At 35.4% G+C, this 19,746-nt stretch overlaps 1 protein-coding gene across 2 annotated transcripts in view; it reads right to left on the bottom strand.

The window, feature by feature from the left end:
- Positions 1-19,746, bottom strand: part of TTC3 (tetratricopeptide repeat domain 3) — a 64,097-nt gene that overhangs the window by 8,303 nt on the left and 36,048 nt on the right. For both annotated transcript variants that reach the window (XM_074903707.1, XM_074903715.1), the window contains exons 22-37: positions 18,970-19,092; positions 18,691-18,792; positions 18,045-18,137; positions 17,286-17,350; positions 15,793-15,929; positions 13,203-13,517; positions 12,153-12,416; positions 11,640-11,686; positions 9,934-9,990; positions 8,512-8,588; positions 7,620-7,772; positions 5,774-6,668; positions 3,784-3,849; positions 2,949-3,098; positions 1,561-1,700; positions 123-191 (exon numbers count right to left, since the gene is read on the bottom strand). In XM_074903707.1, coding sequence (XP_074759808.1) covers positions 123-191; positions 1,561-1,700; positions 2,949-3,098; positions 3,784-3,849; positions 5,774-6,668; positions 7,620-7,772; positions 8,512-8,588; positions 9,934-9,990; positions 11,640-11,686; positions 12,153-12,416; positions 13,203-13,517; positions 15,793-15,929; positions 17,286-17,350; positions 18,045-18,137; positions 18,691-18,792; positions 18,970-19,092 — 2,753 coding nt within the window. The remainder of the gene's footprint in view (positions 1-122; positions 192-1,560; positions 1,701-2,948; positions 3,099-3,783; positions 3,850-5,773; positions 6,669-7,619; positions 7,773-8,511; positions 8,589-9,933; positions 9,991-11,639; positions 11,687-12,152; positions 12,417-13,202; positions 13,518-15,792; positions 15,930-17,285; positions 17,351-18,044; positions 18,138-18,690; positions 18,793-18,969; positions 19,093-19,746) is intronic.

Below are 19,746 nucleotides of genomic sequence, written 5' to 3'. Positions count from 1 at the left end.
AATAGATACAGGTTGAAGTACTTGTTTTTCTCTAGGACTTTATCTAGAGTGAAGCAGACAAATCCAATAATGACAAGTCAGAAGAAAAACGTAAACATTGCTGAAAGATACAAGAGTTTTACCTGGTATCGAGATAGGTATTTAAATATACATTATACTGCTTTTCCTTCTCATCAATGGCCTTCGAATACCTAGAGCAATGAAACATTTATTAAGCTTGTTCTGAAAAATGTTCATTAGCAAATACATAACACGTTCCTTTTTAACCACAGTGACAATCGGTGTGTTTTATATGCTGTTTAATACCGTAAGTGCATTTAAATGTATTCCTAATTAAGCAGTAGCTAATATAAAAGCAGGCTGATGATTTTTCAAGAGATATTTGGCTCAAACTATTAAACTAAAGCTAATACAACAGCATTCAAGGACAGAAGTTCTCAGTTCTGTAAACCAAGAGAGAACATTAAAAATACAGTAGGAATTGTCAAATTTGAATAGAAAAATTATTGCTATGTCAGTTTCATTGGTTATCTAGAAGCTATTTTAAATGTTTACCTGTAACTTGCAAAAAAACCCCCAAAAAATCAGACATGTACTTATTTCAGCCTATTACTGTAATAAAACATCTAGCCAGTTAAACAGCCAATGATTAGGTTAAAGATTTCTAAAGTCTTTGGAATGTTTTGGGGAAAGCTACTGATAATACTTCATTAACTGCCACAAAATTTATTTTCCAGTACAGCAGTGACATGATCTCATGGATGCTTGATGACTATGGTAGAAGTTGATTCAAATTGCTTCTTGCTCCTCCATAGCCAGGAGAGCTCATTGCCTAGGGATCATCTGGGTTTGCTGCACACAGGATCATGATGAGATCTGTACATTGATATTATTGATTTAAGTTCCATGGAAATCCCCCCAGACTTCTGTTTTAGGGTGAAGGATGGGTAAAAAAACCCTACAACAGATACATGCAGTTATGTGGTTCTTATGGATTTCTCAGATTCAAGTAAAACTGCAACAGGACTAGAAAAGAAGGAAACATGCATCCCTGCGTGACCCTCAGATAGGCTATGTGGCAGAACAGACAAAAAGCCTGTAAGAAAAATAGATGCAGAGTTCAGCTGAGCTGATTGTACAATAGAAGGAAGGCTGAAAATGGAAATGAAAATTTAAAGCTAATCATCATGCAGTAGAGGACACACTGAGAAAGCAATGGTAAATCATGAAGGAGAAAAGTGAAAAAGCAGTGCTGATTTAAAGGATTCTGGAAAACACAGGAAGATCCTAAATAGTGAAGGAGTAGTATTTTTTAATTACGTTAAATAACATTGTATGTAGAATCTATGAACAGCAGCTCTAATCCAAGAACTGCATTTAACTCATTTCACAATGACATAATCAGGGCAACAAGTCTGAGTTTTCACTCTGCATACATCATGGAATCAGTAGATACTGAAATTTACCACCGTCTATCAGAAATAACTGCACTTACTGCAGCTTTAAAAACAAAAAAAAAGCAAAACCGAAGTAATATAACCCTGTATTTAAAATTAGTACCTATCATTGGTATCTGTATGCTTTTTAGCTGTGCTCCTTAGTGCTTTTAAGTTCTCTTGATTTTCTTTTTTCTCCTGTTGCCATTTTTTCACTTGTATTTCTAAGTCTTGATGAAACCAATCCAGTTCATTCTTTGATACCTAAAAGTAGAAAATAAGAAAACATTATTTCTGAAAATACTAATTTATTCAAATGCAAGTTACAGCGGATTGCTGGCACACGATCAAAAGCTAAGCCAGTGAAAATTGCAGTAAGAGTTTTACTAGTGCTTAATTTACTCTTAGTTCAGGTGTTTAGCATTGGCAACATTCATAAATACTTTCTGCCAGTCATCTGAACACCTCATTTACACAGCTTCAGAGTACTTACAACCCTGTTTCGCAGTCAGCTAAAAGAAAAAACCCAGTTCCACAGTGTCATGTAGAAATACATACTGAAATCCAACTCAAAATCCAGCTCAGAAATCAGTACTGATACTGTTGTATCAGTACTAACAACTGGGAAATTACAATTCATAAGGAGCAAGACAGCAGTGAATCTCAGGGCTGTCATAACTGCTTAAAAAAACAAGGTAGCATCAATGCATCACTGGGAATTCTAAAAAGAGTATTTTTTAAAAAAGATCCTACAATGCCCATGGACAAGTTCATCCACCATAAACACTGCCATGCTTCCAGCTCAAAACTTTTTAAGCTCACATTTTTACCAAATATTCATACAGAAAAAAGATGTGAGACTCCATCATGCCTTATATGAAAGTTTGCCAGGCTACTCACAAGCCAATGGTGAAGCTAGAACTCAGGAGGTGCCAAGCTGCAGTACATGAGTTTACTCCAACCCATCATTGTAATGAAAATAATATATGAAATAGATTCAATGACAGGCCCCATCTTATGAAAGAGAGGGCATGGGGAGAGATGGTTCTCCTTTCACCTGAATTTATTCTTTTTTTAAATGGAAAAATTCCTTTTCATGTGGACAGATGGGTAGCCTGTAGCATCTACAGCTTTAACTATAAAATTAATGCAGTCAAAGTGATAACAGGCTGATAGTGTTGTTTGGGGACTACCTCTCCCAGACATTTTCAAGGAAATAAAGCCTTGTTAGCAAACCCAACCTATCAAGATGGAAGAAAGAGTCAGCAGTGTGGTGCTTTTTTGTGCTAGGGTGGAACCAAAACCAATACATATTCACTAGATGGAAGCAACCAATATCCCACATGTTTAAGTGTGTTTGAAGGAAGATGACACACAAGGATTGTGAAGTTTGCAGTTAGACTTCACAGCAATGAGGACTACCAGTCAAGTTTCAAAAATACTGTTGATCAGTTACAACCAATCTTGTGAGCCACTGCAGTTCGTCCCACTGTGTATGGATAAAAACATTACCTCAGTCTCTTCAACACTTTTCTTTAGAAGCTCTTTTAAAGCACAGATTTCCTCTGAGCTTCGGCTTTGTAACTGCTCATATTTTTCCTCTGCTTCTTTAAGTTGTTCCTTTAATACATGATGCTCTTTTTCCATACGTAGAATATCTCCCTGAAAATAAATCAGTTGTAAGAAACAATCTAATATCTGTTACCACAGGACACTGAACATTCATAACGTCTAAAAGGAACAGTCTGCTGTCAGCTGAGATTCGAAATCTTGAATGTGATTGGGGTGGGGTTTTTTTTTGTTTGTCAGTTGGTTGGGGCAGAGGGGCCAGTGTTTAAGGGAAAGTTGCAGAACAGTTTCAATCCAGCTCAGGAAATGATAATTCATGTCTGACCACAAATGGAACATGATTAGTTGGAAGACCACATTTTTTTACTTTTATCTCCTCCTACAGATGCAAGATTGCCATTAACATCCGTCTGAGCTGTCTCTATACCCAAATGGAATATTTAAATCAAACCAGATTTTTGTAGAGGAAATAGACTTCCCTAAAACATACTCCAACATCTGAACAGCTACAGAACAAAGCTCCAAAACCTCCTGTGTAAAGTTTCCAAGAACAACATCACAGAATACAGCCCAACTTGAAGCAGAGGGGAGAACACTGCCCCATACCCTGCAAAAAAAGCTGAACCACAAACACACCACCAAACAAATTAAAATTTAAAAAAAAAAAAATCTGTTAAAATGTCATTTTCAGAGAACCTTTATCTTTTCAGTACTAAATTTTTGGACATTCCTTTAACCTTCTTAATGAGATATTCACACAAACATGCAGGTAACTTACTTGCTGCATTTCAAATGGATGAAAAGGCAAGGTATTAGTTTCCCTATCAGCTACTTCATGATTTACCTAGAATACAAAGAAACATTAGTTGATTAAAAAGCTTTCCAGTTTATACATGCAACTCATAGGTCATCTATATTTTGGAACTTTTGTACCTAACCTATAGTTTTACAAATCTAACTACATTATGAAGTAAGTCTATCTACAATGTAAAAAGAAGTTAAGCAAGTGTTTCTGAAATGGACTTCAACCTATAACGAAAGCACTTTTTTTTTTGTCATGAACTTTCCCTAGTTTAACCGACTATGAAAGAGTTTATACTAAGAACAGTTCTCCGAGTCTTTAAACACGGCTGTGCTCTAAATAACTGAAAACTTAAAGGTTGCAAAAACAGTGTCTGACAGCTCACTGGGGAGCTGTGTTTTGTGGCTCTTCCTAAACTCAAGATCTAGTACATAAGTGCCTCTACACAGAAGGAACTAGACTCAAGGACTTTCTTGTCCCTGCTTGTTCTCCTCTAACACCATCCATCAAAGACTTACTGAAAGAACTGAAGTTTAAAATATAATCGTGACATTAAAGATCCAGTTTATGATGTCACCATTCTAAAAGGCTATTAAAAATCACAGTCATAACATTAAACACCTTGCTCTACCACACTTTTGCAAACAGAAACATATCTGCTGCTTAGTGACCTTTTGATCTCTGCTAACCAGAATTCACTAAATCGAAAACGGTTGCCTCTTCTGATACCTTTGTTGCAGGTGTTCAAGAACCAAACAGAAATCCCATTTTAAAAGCCCAGTCAGCCAAGTGATCAAATGCACCAGCCAAGACTGATAGAAAACTTTCAGCAACTGCTCAGGAAAGATTTGAAGTGAAGAAAAAGTTTCATACACAAAACAAGTTTGGAAAACCCCCCCAACATGTTAACATTTGCCTAATTTAGAAAGCAGTAATAAAAAGACAGCTATTTATCTTACAGCTATAAACAGCTATTCCTCCCTGAATAGCAAGAAACAAAGATAAGGAACTCCTCCCCAGCAGTCCCTCTAGCATGCTGGATAATCTCTCATAAATGGATCTGTGAAACTGCCATATTCATAACTCTGAAAAGCCAGTATCTTAGTCCAAAATGTTTTCTGTAACAAATGTGGATGTGACTGTTGTCTCCCTCTGTTACATGAAGTGTGTTTTCACAAGTGGTGTATGCTGATCTAACACTGGGGTACCATTAAAGAGTGAATGCTCCAGCCCATCATCTGTTCAGCTGTATGCCCTGCTCCTTTCTGGGTGTTCAGCAATGTTTTCTCTGCCTGTAGGAGAAAACTTACAGGTTTTCTTACTTCAGAAGGGAAAGGAAAACGTGAGGAAGTTTGCCCCCTGAACTCACCTTACAGCTGAGCCACCACAGTAAAACCACAAGGGAAATATCAGCCAGTAAAAGCTATCTAAATCCTCAAACATTGCGGAAGTTAAAACAAACCACTGAACTAATTACAAAAAGAAAAATGATGACACCAAAGGAATTTCCTTAACCTCTAAACCAAAGTTTAAACTGACATGTACCAGTTCCCTCCTTTGATCCTGGGACAAAAGATCTGTGAAAATTTCACGCAGAGCAAAATTCAGTGACCACCTCTAAAGAATTACAAATGAAAAACAAGACTAGTTGTAGAAAGTGTTAGCAACAGCAACTTAAACTGCAAGTTCTAAGGAAGTTCCCAGTCTGATAAACACCTTAGTATTTTCCAACTAATGGTCTTTCTTTGGGAGCTAAGTACTAGAAAATAACACTACTTTTAAGATCCCTTATATTTGTGTGTCTGGGAATATTATTTGAATATTTGCTCTTAAAACTCTACACAACATTTGACCCTTTGGTAAGTCATAAAGAAACCATTCAAAAAGGAGCTGCACTTTCCAGTGCTTGACACTGACATCTATCACTTAAAAGTTCTCAGGTAACTATTTCATTTCAATTTCTTACCTGAACAGCTATCATCCTTGTATGAGGATTGCTTTTCATTAGAGGTACACCTCTACTTTCTTTTTCCATCTTAATAACCTGTATACCACATTCGGCTTCATTTGTACTATCTGCAATAGCAAAATTGTCTTCGTAAAATGTGTTATCCAGATGGCACTGAAGGTCTTCATACGTTTGTATTTCATTTGGTATGGAACTGCTGAAGACGTATTTTCTGTCTGAAATTGCTGATTTGTCATTATCCTGATGAGCTACATGATCAGCATAAATATAACTAGGTTGCTTGGCAATATTTGACGTGACAGGCATTTGAGAAGGCACTGGCAATATTCTTTCATATTGATAACTCCAGGAAGCCTGAGGCAAAAATATACCAGGATTTTTAGAATCAAAGCACTTTAGTAAAACATCTGGAAACGATGACTCATTTTCTATGGTATCAATGTTCTGACTACACAAAGAAGGCACCGATTTACATGAAGTAGAAAACCAGGGCAAATATTGTGGAGTCCCATAACTTGCTACTGTTAAGTCAGTAGATGATATATAGGGTTGCTTAGGATAAGACAGTGGTTTGAATTCCTTAGCATCTGGATTTAACTGTAGGTTGTTCTGGGAAGAATTTTCTTGCACATCACAGACTATATCATTTTCTTCTTCATTACTTCCTGTGTCATTTCTGTTTGTATCTTCTTTAATAAAAACTGCATGTTTTCTTAATCCAATAAGATTATCCACCATAATGAAATGAAAGGATTTCAGAAGAAAGGATTTCAGACCACCTTCATCTTCTAAAATTTTTCGAGCTTCTTCAGGGAAATGTTCATATTGCCCAACTAGTAATTCATTATTAATTTCCATAGGGCCATGTTCTTCCAAGATTTGAGAGAAATATCTTAAAGAAAAAAAAAAAAAGAGTTGTCATTATTAAGCAAAGTTTTTTCATGTAATTCTAAAGTCATATCTCACAGGTTCTATTTTCACAATGCTACTTAAAAGCAAAGAACCTTTAGAACAACTTGCTTTGCCAACTGATGGGGTCAACAGAAAGGACACAGACACCAAGTTAAAAAGATAAGCTTATTTCACTTTAGTTTAAAGCAGCAAAAAGACTAAGCAATGTAACACACCTGATCATTACTACATAAAGTTAGCTATGGTGATTAAGAAAGATACATCACCAATTGCCCTCATACTTCACAATCATCCAGATCCATGCTTCAGCTGGGGAGCCCCATCACAGTGAAGGATCAGAGAACCTCTCCCAGCAACTGGGCAGTCCTACGCAGTGCGTCCACTCATAGGTGAGGTCTCCATCTTTGCTGTGAGGGGGTCCTGCCTTTATAGAGTTTATCAAATAAATCATATAAAAAAGGGGTAAGGAAACATCTGGTAGACTGACTTCACTTCACTTGGGCACACCTAGATTTCACCAGGATCCTGGGTACATCCAAAAAGTTCCTGTCTTCTAGGAAACAGGGTCCAAAAATGTATGTTATCTATAGTTTTCAGAAGATATTACCATGGTCATATTTCATGCTGATATGATGCTGGTCAGGAAATTTCACTCAGAAGACAACTATGGTTAGAGGCATGGAGTTCAGGCTTTGGTTCAAGGCCTATGTTGGAGGCCTTTTTATGTCACTACTACAGAACAATCATTTGGAAGCTGGTGTTCCAGCCAAGCATAAAAATTCTGTAATACTCTTGTTTGTCCTCACTAAAAGCATGGAACTATTTCAAAGCATTAGTACATACCCACATATACCAAACCACCAGGATTCAAATTCTGGACTTAATATCTTCTAAAAATCATGAAGTAATAAGCACAGAAATATATACTTACTCATATAAGCTCTCACAGGTTTGATCTGGGTTATTATCAATAACTCCTTGATAACTGTTACTATTTGAAATGTCACAGAGAGCTTCAAATTCCTCTAATTGCCCTCGAAGATATTCTGGGATTACAAATGGTTCATAAGGATTTGTAAAATCTCTGTAGCATCAAAAAGAAAGATAAATAAATAGTGCATATGAACAGTAATTCTTGTCTCAAAGTAACTTTATTTTTCACATATAATGAAAACAGTATATGGTATCTACATAGAGCTAAAAAATATACCCCAACAAATTTTTTTCTAACAAGTAGAATAAATGCTATCCACAAAATACTTCATGACTGAATTTATTATCTGACTTGCCACTAGCTAATACTAATAAGACTGGCTCCTGCTAGCAGCTTTCACATCTATAAGCAAGAACAAAACCAGGCTCAGAATACAAGAGTTTAACTCCTGATTAACACACAGATTCTGAGCAATGCACTACAGATTACCTCAATCCATCATCACAACCTGCTTGACATGGTGTGGATGGTAAAGTTGAGTTTGTGACTGACTGGGTACGTACAAACTTACCAACTAATTTCTTGCTACATTAAAATGGAATACAAAGTGTGTAACACCTTACTTGAAAGAATTGCTTCTGGCCTAGAAGATGTATTGGGCTGCAGCCTGGCAACCATTTGGTAACTTCCTACAATGTTAAGATCTTTAAAATTCTAATGCCCCTTACACCTATCCTAGAAGTAGAAAAGTAACGGCTCTATACAAGCTCATATCAAAACCACTTCAATAGAAACACCAGGTCTGGGTTAACAAGGCACTGTCTTCTCTGGTACCTGCAAAGCACTTTGGTGTCTGGACACTAAAAGCAAAGATCATGACAGTACTTACAAAGTATTTTCTTCTATAAATATCTTATCTTCTTCTCGTGGTGCTGTACTAACTCCACTGGATAATACTAAAATAGACTAATTAAAAACATGATTATTTTTTTAATCTCACAAAAGTATATGCAAAATGATCCACTGTATTGACTATGAGTAACTTATTTACACTGAACCTTACTCATGTTCAAAGGTCGTATGATGAACCACAAAACTTAAGTACAATTATCAGTACTAAGCCATTAGCAAGAAAACTCTTAAAATTATTACTTTCTTCTTCAGAACTTATTTTAAAAAGATAAATTGGGATATTCAGCCCAATCTCCCTCTTTATTTACCAATTTTATCAAAATCCTAGATGTGCCCGATTTTAATTTGGATTAAAACCCAAAGATTATTACAGCTTCAATTTGTTAAGACTTTTGTATAACTTGTTTCCACTGGGCTGCACCAACTTTCTAGGAATCTCTACAATTGAGAACCTTCAAGATTTAATAATTTTACTACAAGTAAATCTGACTTATTCCTAGTTCCTCATGGTTTCAATCTGACATGTTATTTTTATGTTCACCATTATAAATATTTTAGTTGTCCTTTAATTTATTATCTAATAACTTTATAAATATACAGACTTGTATATATACATCTAATTCAGAAAAAGAAAAAAAATGACTGATAAGAACAGGAAAAATCTTAAATTTACTCCTGAAATTCTAGTAAAATTAGAAAAAAGTGGAGGCACAGAGGGAACAAAGAAGATAGTATCTGAAGCTTTCAATAAAGTGAAATCCTAGAAAAGCGGGGCAAAAGACAGTGTAAGTTTCAAGCAGAATATTACTCTTAGAAAAATGTTGTTAGTTGTTGTTCAGTATTTTATAGATTTTGCTGAGCAATAAATGGAACACTTCCATCTTCAGTCACTGATATGCCCCTAAAAATTATCAAAAAAGAAAAGTTAAAGACATAATTTCAGATCTATTTCATGAGGTGTAAAGACATGTTTTTCTTTCTTTCTCAAGATGACTGGTAAAGTGTCTTTCTGCAAATCTGTTATTTGTCAGTGCAAAATGAAACGGAGCAGAAAGTATTAATTACACAGCGCAGTCAGTGTACTGTATTCACATTCTCCCATACGGCAAATTAAAATCAAAAGTCATTCAGAGTTAAGACAGTGAATAGACTGAAGGTATTGGTATCCAGTCAGTGACAAAGTTATTAATAAATAACTTCTTTTTCAAGTTTAGAAATACCTTTTATACTGAAAAATTTGTATTTTAACAAAACAGAACTGTATTAATTGAGTCTTAACAGCATTAAACTACTTCAAGAATGAGCCTCCACAGAGTATTTCAGAAAACAGCCTCTATACATCTGAGCTCCAGCAATTTAAAAAAACCTATTTGTAGTAAGCAGCTAAAAAATTACTCACCCTTGAATCTTTTAAGTTCTTCTTCCTGTTTTTGTTTTTAACTTTGATACCATTAGTCTGAAACATAAAAAATAAAATTACTGTTTTTTTCACCAGAAAAAAATTACAATGTATTTCCAAAACCAGTATGTAAATTTTAACAAGTTTCATATTAAAATTCTCATTCTGGTTTGACCAGCAAGATTTACAAGGTGAAGTATGCAATCTTCCCATCCTCCATCCCCAGGTGAAAAACACAAAAAGGAACAGATTTACAAGAGACTTTATTCATGTTTCTTCCTTTCATCATTTTCCTCTTTAAATGCACAGAACACTGATTTTTAAAACCAGAATATTCTATCATTTTAGTATTTCAGATGCTTACTCATTACTTATAGCTGAAATTGCATATTTAAAGGCTGTGACATCCTGCACAACACAGTTTTGTGTGGGGAACAAGAAGCAAACAGAACTTTCAAATGTTCTGGTCATTTGAATTTTCTAAGATATACAAAGACAAAGGAAGTAAAATGTATCTTCACTGTTTTATAGCACTGGAATTATAGATTAACCTAACTCTACTAACAGCAACTTACCCACAGTCTATTTTAGGATATAAGTAACATCGAAATAGAAGTACTTTTATTGTAATGGCTTTAATTTCATTCTTGGCTTTCTAATTTATGAAAAAACAAAGAATTTCACATTTTATTAAGATGTATATTAATTAACTCTAAAGATTTATTCTGTATCAAAAATAAATCCTGGATTTGCACAGAAATTTATTTGCAGGCTAGAATAATTTTAAATGAGAGTGCCTCAAACACATAATTAACCAAAATACATAATACAATTCTGCCAATCATTATGGATTTTAATGAAGATACTAATCAAAAAGTGATTCAGAATGATGTACACTATGACTTAGGGGTTGAATCTGAAAAGCCTCTATAAACGGTAATGAATAAATGCAAAATATGTCTAACACTTCAAATTTACTTCACTTATTAGCGGAACAAATGTCAAATTCCTAGCCTTACAATTTAATGACACCTGAAGGTAAAACTGGGTTACACTACCTTCCCATTTGTTGCTTTGGACTGTAAAATATACAGTACAATTAAGTGTCCAAAATTATGCAGATACAAGTTAAGCACACTCAAGGAAGAATCATGCTTCAAGTGCAATTGTCATGGTAAACATGCAGATACAGCAGTTAGTAAGAATCTCTCTGTTAGTAAGTTGGGCACTTTTTTTTTAAATTCCCCAATGATACTTCCAGAGGGGCTTTTTTTAAAGTTAACACCAAACTGCTGTTATCAAGTAATATGTAAATGCTATTCCCGTGCACCTTATTTGCCTTATTTTCCCTATACAAAGGAGGCGATACAGTACAGTGTACCCTCATCTGCTTTCACTACAACTTCCTCCTCTGCATCCTTGTAATGCTCATAATCTGAAAGGTATCTTGTTGGTTTGTGCTGTAACTAAAGAGAAAACCCAACAAGTATTTTACTGATGGAAGTTTAAGAAAAATGGTATGCAGTTGCCAAAAGCTTTAAGAAAAGGGGCAAGGTTGATAAGACAAGAGTAAATATCTAATCAGGTCTGAAGGATGATAAACTAGACCAAGAGATGCACATCTCTATTCACTTTTGCACAGCTTTAAAACACCAAATACGTATTTGTTTCCGAGCTTACACCAAATAGACATTAAGTTCACTTACTGATATATTTTCATTTCCCTGCTTCTTTAATATAATGGTAGGGTCATCTGTTGAAAGGATAACAAAGTCATAAACAGAAACAGTAATATTTTATGTAACTTACAACTGTGACCTATGAAACTATAGGAATAATTTTTATAATCCTTTATCAAATACCACCAAAGCATCTCAAAGACTGTAGCTGCAGTTATGAGCTTAAACTGAAAGATAAATACTTATTTTGGCTGGACATCGTATGTGCACAAAGGTAAACCAACATGCTGGCTGTGGCACATGAAACAAACCAGTAGAAGGCAATCTCAAAGAGGGGCTTGCCTTTTGAGGCCATAATGCCTTTTAATGCAAATGGATGATCTTCAAGGTCTTTTCCAACCTAGACGATTCTGTGATTAGTCACTGAACACAGAAAATCCCATATGAGGCTGTTAGTCTTTTGCTGAGGTTTCAGCCTTTTACAGAGCCCATCTAATTTGGTGTAAAAACTGAAAAGGATTATGACCTTTGCATGCTTACCCATTTTATCAAAGAATTCATCTAAGGCTTGATGAAGAACTGGAAAATTTTCTCTGTTGTCTTCTAACAGCCATATAAAACAACGGGTTTTCTCTAGGGGTGGTTTGAAGAAATAATCACGAATTTCTTTGTCTTCAGAACTAGTTGTCACATAGTCAAATTTACTCCCATACTTCTCATTCCATAGAGTGGTTAAAATAGAAAGGTCAAGCTCTTTTAAAAATTGTCCATATTGAAGGAGAAAGTTCTTTGTAGCTGTCAGACCTAAAAGAGAAGAACAAAACGATTTCATTCTAGCTTCAGAGTTTTACTGCTACACTGTGATACTCTTCAAAGAGGAACAGTCTGTGCTAGAAATTATACAATAGCCTAAACAGATTATTTAAAAACATTCTGTATCTCGAAAACAAAACAAAAATGATAAATGGAGTTGATATAAATTTTACTCTTAGTCAACACCAAATAATTATTTGTATAATAAACCTATAGAAATTCCTTAAAAGACACAGATGAAACAGAATTGACAACCCAACTGTTGTCCAAGGTTTTGGCATCTTATGTCCATTCTGCCTGCAAAAGCAAACTTCCACCTTCATCAAATTATAAATTCAATAGGAAACTACACAGCAAGGCACCGCTACCAAAGAGCACCAAGTTCAATTCCCTCCAAGTTACACAGTCGGCTAAACTTTTATGACAAAAAACCCACCATTATTTACTTTCCAGAAACAAATTAATTATAGAAATATTATCATTTAAGCCTACCTGGAATTTAAAGACATTAAAAAAACATATCTGTTCAATTTTCTCTTTCCTACACAAAGCCCTGTCCATATTAGAATGGCTTACTTGCAGAGACAAGAGAGGTTATTCCTGTGTTACCAATGATCATACTTTAGAAATCCTGGCTAAGGATCAAATAAAAAAGAGGAAATCTTCACCATTTAAAGTTAAGAAAGCAAGACTGGAAAATAGGTTATATTTTCATCCATAAAATGAGCAAATATGACAGGGTAAGTTTTTCCGCTATTACATAAGCATATAGCCTACCCAAGTTGTTAAGATGTTTCAGCCATTTGTGCAATTTGGGATCCACTTCTTCCAGCTCACTCAGCACATGGATAAAACTCCTTGTTTTAACTCTGTTTTTTTCTTGAATTAAGTAAATTATAAGCTGCTCCATCACTTCATGTGACATGCTATTACTTTTGGTATATGACATGTAATCCTCCTCACTGATTACCAACCATGAAAGCAATTCCTTTAATAGTTTGGAAGCATCACGAACAGCTGTTTTTATTTGGTCAGCATTTCGACTGATATGTTGCAGGACTCGATCACCAGCATATAAATCTTGAACATAACCTATACCAGGATTTTAAAAAACAAAGAAACAAACAAAAAAGCACAACAAAACAAGATTTCATATCTGTTTACCACAAAAACATAAACTTTAAAGTACAGATCATTTGGACTAAGTGATGTTTTTAATTATTTGCTTTATCTCAACACTGAAAATTACGGAATATATAACTTTACATATAAATTAGCCTTTGCATTATGAATTTGACACAACATTGATTTAAATTCAGTTTACACAAAGACACAGTCCTTAGCATCTTAACTAGATTTCAGAAAAAAAACCAACTGCCTGGCAGCAACAGTAACTTCAAGCAATCGTCTATACAGATTTATCTGTATTGGCTGCATGCCAGTCCTGATGCAGAAACAGAACTCCCCCAAACATCAGTTCTCAGAGCAAAGGCAAACTTCTGAGTGCCTGAGCATATATCCAGTAGCAAACATCTGCCCTGACGCTGCCACTGGTTCTTTGTAGAACAAGAGTGAAAAAGATCACTGGCTCATATCAGCCTTCACCTTTCATTACTCTTCAAGACCATACATTTATAGAATGACAGTTTCAGAGCTAAACTCACAGCAACCGTAGTCAAAAGATGTAGATCTGTAAAGCATTTTATTAAAAACTAAGCACTACATATTACACCTAGAATAATTAAGCATTGCAACAGACAGTTCCAAGCATACTAATAAATTCAATGAACTGTACAGGTATAAGCCACGCCTGAGTTTATCCTGCACGAGTCTGCATGAAAAACCTCTCTACCTTACAAGAATGCACACAAACAAGTGCTCCTCTCACTTGCACTCCTCTCCAATTTACAAGATTTCTTATTTAAAACGTAGCTGTGGCTGCTAATAAAACAAAACAAAAAGCCCTTTTGTGATGTAGCTCTCCCCTGAAATTGGCCTCTCACACTTTCAGACAGTTTAAGAGGTTGAATTAGATGTTCTTTTGCAAGATTTCTTCACAAAATCTCTCGAAGCGAAAAAACAGGGTAACAGATACCTTGTTTCCACAGACATGCAAGATTTCAATTTTATTATGGAATTGACTCAGAACAAATTAAAAGGTTGGCCAACACCAACACACAGATTTTTGTAGAACTGCGATAAGCTGCTTCATGTTGACATATTCCTGCATCGGTGCCCCAGCTTTTACCTGCAGTACTGCAAGCTGAGTCTTTTTGTGACACTTTTTAGCTCTTAGAGATTTTAATTGGGACAGCCAAGTCACATACATGTGAGTGACGTGCAGTGTATCCAAAGACCTGAACTAAAGCCATTAGGAAGGGATGTAGACTAGACTTAAAAAAACCAACATAAAGTCAACCAACTGTGATTTTAGAAAACCACATAAAAGCAAAAATAGTCATCTTGTGAGAGAATCTAAGTAATTTGTCCCCCTTGTCTGAGCGGGACATGACAATCTATGGTGCTAATGGAAAGGACTGCTCTCAAATAAAATGTTTAAGAAAAAAACCCCAGAAACTAAAAAGATTAGCACCTCAGAACATTTTATAGAGAAAAATGCCAGGATATGCCATTGAACAGGCAACAGGATTCTGGAGAACTCCGAGTGTGGCATGTGTGGGCTGAAAAAGCGCCCACATAGTATTTCATATGAAATTCTACAAAAAAAATAACATAAGCACTATTTTAAAGTTAATAATATAGACAAAAATTAAAAAACATCACCCATTTTTGTTTGCGCTGTAGCTTGCCCTAATACAAAACACAGTGTAAGTTCATACCCCTGAAATACAGAACACTGCAGATAAACGTAACTGGAAGACAGAAGTTGAAGCATTAACCAACTACGTACTTATAGGTTAAAGTATCTTCCCCAATCCTCTGAAATAGACATTTCAAGTTACTGCAGTTTCTATGGTTCAAGTATTGTTTGCTCTCCACCTGAGATGCAGGGTTTTTTTCCTGTAGCAGTGTCTTAACTTGCTGGGCATAAAGCTTTTTCTGAAACTACTTTTGAATGGAGTAACTTGGAATTTGAGCCTTTATCCTCTTCAGGCTTCTTCATGAAGAAATGAAGCACATATAAAGGTCTTCTACAAGGAACTCAATGATACACTAACATCTTACAGTTAATTTAGAAACTAAAGATTACTTCTACTTCAGTTCTGGTTTTAGTAAAACTGCAAGTCTTTAAGAGGAAGGATTAAGTTTAATATTAGTATTCTGCTATAATTCCACTTAGGACATTCAGAATGCTATTTATGCTACTTCTTGATAACTTAGAGCAATAATCTATACTTCCACATACCACTGTAATCACTGTATCGAGATGGCTCATTTCCCATCTGGTTTTCTTCTGTTTTCTTTTTAGCAGAATTCTGTGCCTCTTCTCGTGCACGCTTTCTTCGTAATTTTTTTTCTTGTTTCGTTTTTAGCTTCTTAAGACTGGAAAAAGGATTAAGCAGTGAGCTTAATGTTAGTTAAGTTGCCAAAGGAGTTACACACGTCTGAGTCTTTTTCCACGTCTTATAATAGCTATAAACTCTATCCTACTATAAAATATTATACTGAAAAGTACGAATATAATAAAGCTAGTTTTCATTTAGAAGAGACCACAAGATTTCTTAAGTTTCATAATAATCAAGTACGTAAGTGTAACTGTATCTTCAAGGTACAATAATTTTTACTCCCATTAATGTCTGAATTAACTCAAATACTATCAGGTTTTTTTCTTAATTTATAACTCAGCATTTTGAACAACGTATCAACATTTAGATTTCCTTAACTTTTAAAAATCAATTTTGTTCATTCTCTCAGCATGATTCCTCATTATTTATAACCTTACTTGACATCAAAGCCACACGCATCAACAACTGAAATAGTACAATTATATGCCGTTTTTATTTACACTTTCTAAACATTCACACAAAGTTGGTTAGATAGCAAATGCTGTGGAACAGTGGTGTTGAACTTAGGCCACACAGCAATACATCTTCCTTCCAGCTAAAAATCTTGCTGAGTTTCTTCTCTCTAGCAAGGGGGAGGAATAGAACAATGCCTGCAATCTCAGACTGAAAATAGAGGTGGTGTTCTAATCTAGATACATTCGACTATCACTACATGTACGATTAAGACACTCAATCCATTAAGAAGAATATCAGATAACTAAAAAAAGGGTAAGTATCTTAGCACAAATGGAAGACATGTATGGAGAGCAAGAGTAAAGTAACAGTCCTCAAGTTCTACACATAGCCTCCAAATCAAACTTTCCCCAAACATGTTACTTCTCTGCCCAGAGACTTCATAATGAAATTAGGTTTCAGGTGCAGATGACTGCAGCAATTTATATTCAGAAACTATCTGTTCAAATTGCCAGGAAGTCAGTGATGCAATGGACAACTTATCCCTCAATACAGAAGTGTGGAAAATCTGATTTGTATCAGCTCATACGCTGTATATTTGAAAACAGTTTCCTGTGACCAAACTGAGTATGTTTTTAAAGAACTGTATGACCACTAGAGAGCTACCAATAATTTATTCAGCAATACCAGTTAATGCCCTCCTGTGCTCATTTTATAAATCTTTAACTCTGTATATTGCTTTACAAGTTAATGTAAATGCTTTTATAACTGAATCATATTTTACCAGACTTTTTAGTTTACCAGAGACAGGGGAAGAATAGCTTTCCACAGTTTTTGTGGTATTTTAGCAATTCTTAGAAAGGCACGAAAAACAGAGAAATAGAGAAAAACAGAAAAAACTGGTTTGTTCTCAAGTTAGTTTAAACAGTAGAGAGCTTACCTTGAACATTTCTGCTTAATACTGGCTCTTGGTGGTTCCTTGCGTTTTGTGATTTTTTGTTCAAACTATCAAAACAAGTGACATTGTATTAATTAAATCTGGGTTACAGTGCAACACTGTGTACTCAAAACTCAGTGTCATTTACTGCTTTCCAAAGCGTCAAAAGTAATACTACAAAAGAAAAAATACAGCCTACATAAGCCTTATAAAGCTCTACCTAAAATTATGTTCTACTGCTACAACTTGGTATATAGCAGCACATCTTTATCCACAGAAAAAACAGGCTGAAAGATAACAAAGTCACAAAGAACTGGAGGCTGTTTTGCTTTACCAGTGGGCAGGAAGCAAACTTTACAATAACTTTTTTTCCTTCTCATAGACCATACTGCTCTAGGAAGAAGTATCCATCTTCCTGTGGCTCTGTAGAGGGTAAGAGCACTCTTCCAGTACAATTATTTTGTTTAGTAAGATTAGCTCTGAGTTAAACTAACAGTTCCTTTCATGTCCCTCTAGTTAAATATAAAACAAAGCTCCAGTTCCCACCCATAGCACTTCTAATCAATACCATAAAGTAATGCCTGCTCCACCAAAAGAGCAGATAAGAGAACAGATAATTAATATTCCTAAATAATGCTCAGATTCTAGTTAAGATAGCATATTACTTATGAGTTTGCAGTTAGTCTCATCTTCACTTAATCTCCTTTACCAGAGTAAGTACTTTGAATATTATTTTCATACTTGATATGAACATCTACTTACTTCACATTTTACCAGACCAGAAGAACTGAAAATAACAATTTTTGAAATAAGGCCTGTACAATCAGGAGTGAAACACAATTCTTGAAGAAAATCCTGTAGGAGATGATACACACGACAGACATTTAAATTAATACAAAATCTATGTTCTTACACAAATTACAGTTTCTTAATTTGATGTGACCAACCGGTTATAAAGCTAGCACAGCCCTAAAGTCTTACTGGATGAGGAAAGCAAGCGACAGCTGACTTGGCAAGGACTGCAAATCAAAAGGATCCTAGATCTGTGGCACGTACCAGTTATTCCCAAAGCTATAGCAAATCCCCTCTTCCTCCAACTTCCAGAGTCAACTTTAAGGATATTTTTTTATGAGATCACACTCTGCCTAGATTTCCCTTCATTTTACACTGGCTGCTGATACTGTGCTTTGTAAAATTCCTTTAGACATACTCAATGTTGAACTGTTGCTTCAACAGCAAGACGGTACAACAAATAAAACAAGTTAACAAGAGACTCTTTCCTGTCTCTCCTGCCAGTGTCATGCAGGCGGAACATCAGGCTGTAGCACTGCCCTTATCACAAACCAACGGAATGTGATAATCTTGACTAAGAAAAAATAATATGCTTATAGTCCGACACTGCTCTTACCTTATCATTTTTATCACTGTAGTTTGTTGTTTTCAACTTTTTCCAACAGCTGATATGAAACTCCACTCTACATTGTTGGCAGCAAGTAATACATATAAAACCCTAATATTGAGAAAAAGTATGAATTTAGTATCTTTAAAAACAACAGAAAACAGTACACAATTTAACAGTAGATAGGGTAAGATGATATATTCCAGCTAGCTTTTTAATATGAAAGTGGGCAGGAAACATGTAAACATGAAGTTTTATCTCCCAAACCCTTTAAAACTAAATTTTTACCTTGAAGTCTGGGTCTGTAAAAAATATCTGGACTTTGGAGTGGCCATGGCATTGCTGATAGCGACAAATTGCATCTGGTTGTGGAGGGAACTTGCATTCCTCAATACAATTCTTTAAAATCAACTAAGAAACACAAAATTATATAAGATAAACTGGACAGAAACCAGGAAAAGGTGCAGTATCTACTTACAAACTTCTAGGGAACTATGAAATGAAACACACATCTCTTGAACAGCAGGTGACTAATACCCAAAGAACAACTCTTCTCTGGTGAAAGCTACGGAAAACTGCTTTTATGACAAAACATTCAAAAAGCTTGTTTGAACTGCTATCAGCTCAGTACTCACAGCTTCCCTGCACGCAGGTTTATCTTGGACCAATATTTTACATGCTGACCAATTCCAAATGCATGAGAATATAATTAAGTTTTCAATTGCCAAAACAATGAGCCAGATTACTCAGATAATGTGACGAAAAGGGAACGTCTGCTCAACTTCCCAGCATTTCTGAAGCGCCTCACCTGCATTCTGAGTTACAGGATCAAGTACATTCCCAGGAACAGCTCAGACCTGGCCCTGCAGGGAAGCTAGTTAGATCTCCCAGAATAGCGTCTGAGGTAAAAACATTAGAGTGGCTTTATGTAAAGTCAGTTCAAGTCCCACAAGTTTGGCATTGAGCCCAGATTAACAAAACATTATGAGAAACAAACAGAACACCAGTTACAGCCTTTCAGATATTTGCATTAAGCTCTCCAGAAGTCCCAGACCATGGATTTCT

Source organism: Athene noctua, chromosome 1 (assembly GCF_965140245.1).
Source record: "Athene noctua chromosome 1, bAthNoc1.hap1.1, whole genome shotgun sequence".
NCBI classification, from domain to species: Eukaryota; Metazoa; Chordata; class Aves; order Strigiformes; family Strigidae; genus Athene; species Athene noctua.
The sequence above is the reverse complement of the archived record's forward strand: the minus strand, read 5'-3'. Positions and strand labels throughout refer to the sequence as shown.